The sequence below is a fragment of the Microtus ochrogaster genome, chromosome 10, assembly GCF_000317375.1.
Source record: "Microtus ochrogaster isolate Prairie Vole_2 chromosome 10, MicOch1.0, whole genome shotgun sequence".
In the NCBI taxonomy this organism is placed as follows: Eukaryota; Metazoa; Chordata; class Mammalia; order Rodentia; family Cricetidae; genus Microtus; species Microtus ochrogaster.
This window is the reverse complement of record NC_022016.1, coordinates 58,072,813-58,074,810: the sequence shown is the minus strand read 5'-3', so window position 1 is coordinate 58,074,810 and position 1,998 is coordinate 58,072,813. Positions and strand designations below refer to the sequence as shown.

Below are 1,998 nucleotides of genomic sequence, written 5' to 3'. Positions count from 1 at the left end.
GTGTGTGTGTGTGTGTGTGTGTGTGTGTGTGTGTGCGTGTGTAAAATACCTAAGGAGGCCAGAAGAGGGTGCTGGATTGTCTGGAACTGGAACTACAGATGTGGCTGCTGGGAACCAAATTCCTGTCTTCTCCAAAAGCAAAAGGCATTCTTGACTATCTCTCTAGCCCCTATCTTAACAAACTTAATGAGCTCCATGTTTGTGAGCTGTATCCTAACCCAACAATGCTCACGACTCTCAAATGCCTATCTCCAATACACATCTCTCCTGAATCCAATTTCACATATTCTATACATCTAATAAACATCATAACCATAAACTTAGCATGTCTAGCAAATTCTGGGGCCAAAGAGGTGACTAAGCAGTGAAGAGTAGTTAAGGTTTGGTTCCCAGTACACATGTCAGGAAGCTCATAACTGCCTGTGCCTCTAGCATCATAGGAATCTGACACCTTTTTCTGGTCTTCATGGATAAACACACAAACACACACACACATTTAAAACACATGTCCTCACTTAGAAGGTTAAGGCTGGAAGATCTGAATTCAAGGACACTGTAAATCAATGCTAGTCTGGGCTAGATATTAAGACCCCATCTCAAAAGAACAAACAAATACTGAGTGTGGGGTACATGCCTGCAATTACAGTACTTGGGAGGTAGAGACAAAAGTATCAGGAATTCAAAGCCTGGGCTATAAGAGACCCTATCTCAAAACAAACAAACAAGTTAATACAGAATATAATGTATGTTGGACAGATTAAAAGTAGCTATTATTAGCAGGTATATTATGATTGATCTCAGTTATACCCTACCTTACACAACACTGAACTGTACCAGAAAGCCAAATTATTGGAGTATAAAAAAGAAAGGATAAACCAAAACCAAAACACCCCCCTAGGGATCACCAAATAGCTTACTTGGCAGGAGAAGCACTGTTAGCAAAGCAAGAATCTTAGTATAGGAGGCAATGAGAGATGACCACATGGAAGCAGGAGACAGGGAAGTGAGTGTATGTGCGCTTTTGATACAGGGTGACTTCATGTTAATAACGTGACCACAAAACACATGTCACCTCATCAGAACCCCACTTGGATAATGCTAGAAGTAAGCAGGGCTTCTCCTGGAGCTTCTTCTTCTTCTCCTCCTCCTTTCCCTCCTCCTCCTCCTTCTTCTTCTTCTTTTTTTTTTTTTTTTTTTTTTGGTTTTTTGAGACAGGGTTTCTCTGTAGCTTTGGTGCCTGTCCTGGAACTAGGTCTTGTAGACCAGGCTGGCCTCGAACGAGATCCACCTGCCTCTGCCTCTGTGCTGGGATTAAAAGCGTGTGCCACCAGCGCCCGGCCTTCTTCTTTTTTAATGAATACTCTAAGACAATTCTTACATCATTACACTTTCATGTAAGTGATAAAATCTGGATCTCCAGATAGTTCTACTTCCCATATACTACTAACTAATGTCTTCATTTCTAGTTATAAACTTCTGTGAACTTGGATTGATGATGGCCAATGACATATTCACTTTATCAAATAACATGTATTTATTGATAGAGCAATAATATATACAGCTGAGTTGCCACAAAACCCAAAGAAGATCCCATATACACTTATTACTAGGGTAAAATAATGCCTACTTCTGAGAGACTGATAAACTTTGTGAATTGTATGTACTTAGATATACAGACATCTACTCTTTCTAATCCTTACCTGTTGACTCTACGAGGCCGTTTTTCTGGTTTAATATCCACATCATAGTGATACACATCTATTTTAGGGATCTGAACCTGAAAATGATTGGCTAACAGTCGAATTGGCTTCCCAACAGTTCCAAGGCCAGGACGCCGAGGTGGCTGGAAAAGGCTGGCTGGAGGTCCTAAAGAGAGTGAAAGACATATATTGCATTATTTGGCAATGAAGAGAATATTCTCCTCATCATAATGACAGTTACAATTATTGAGATCTTATTAATTGCTGAACATGTTCTGATACAAAAATCTGAGATCTC

General features: G+C 40.1%; 1 protein-coding gene across 2 annotated transcripts in view; it reads right to left on the bottom strand.

The window, feature by feature from the left end:
* The window catches only part of Ago4 (argonaute 4, RISC catalytic component), a 66,449-nt gene that overhangs the window by 54,247 nt on the left and 10,204 nt on the right, over window positions 1–1,998 (bottom strand). For both annotated transcript variants that reach the window (XM_026782069.1, XM_005353237.3), the window contains exon 2: window positions 1,701–1,866. In XM_026782069.1, coding sequence (XP_026637870.1) covers window positions 1,701–1,866 — 166 coding nt within the window. The remainder of the gene's footprint in view (window positions 1–1,700; window positions 1,867–1,998) is intronic.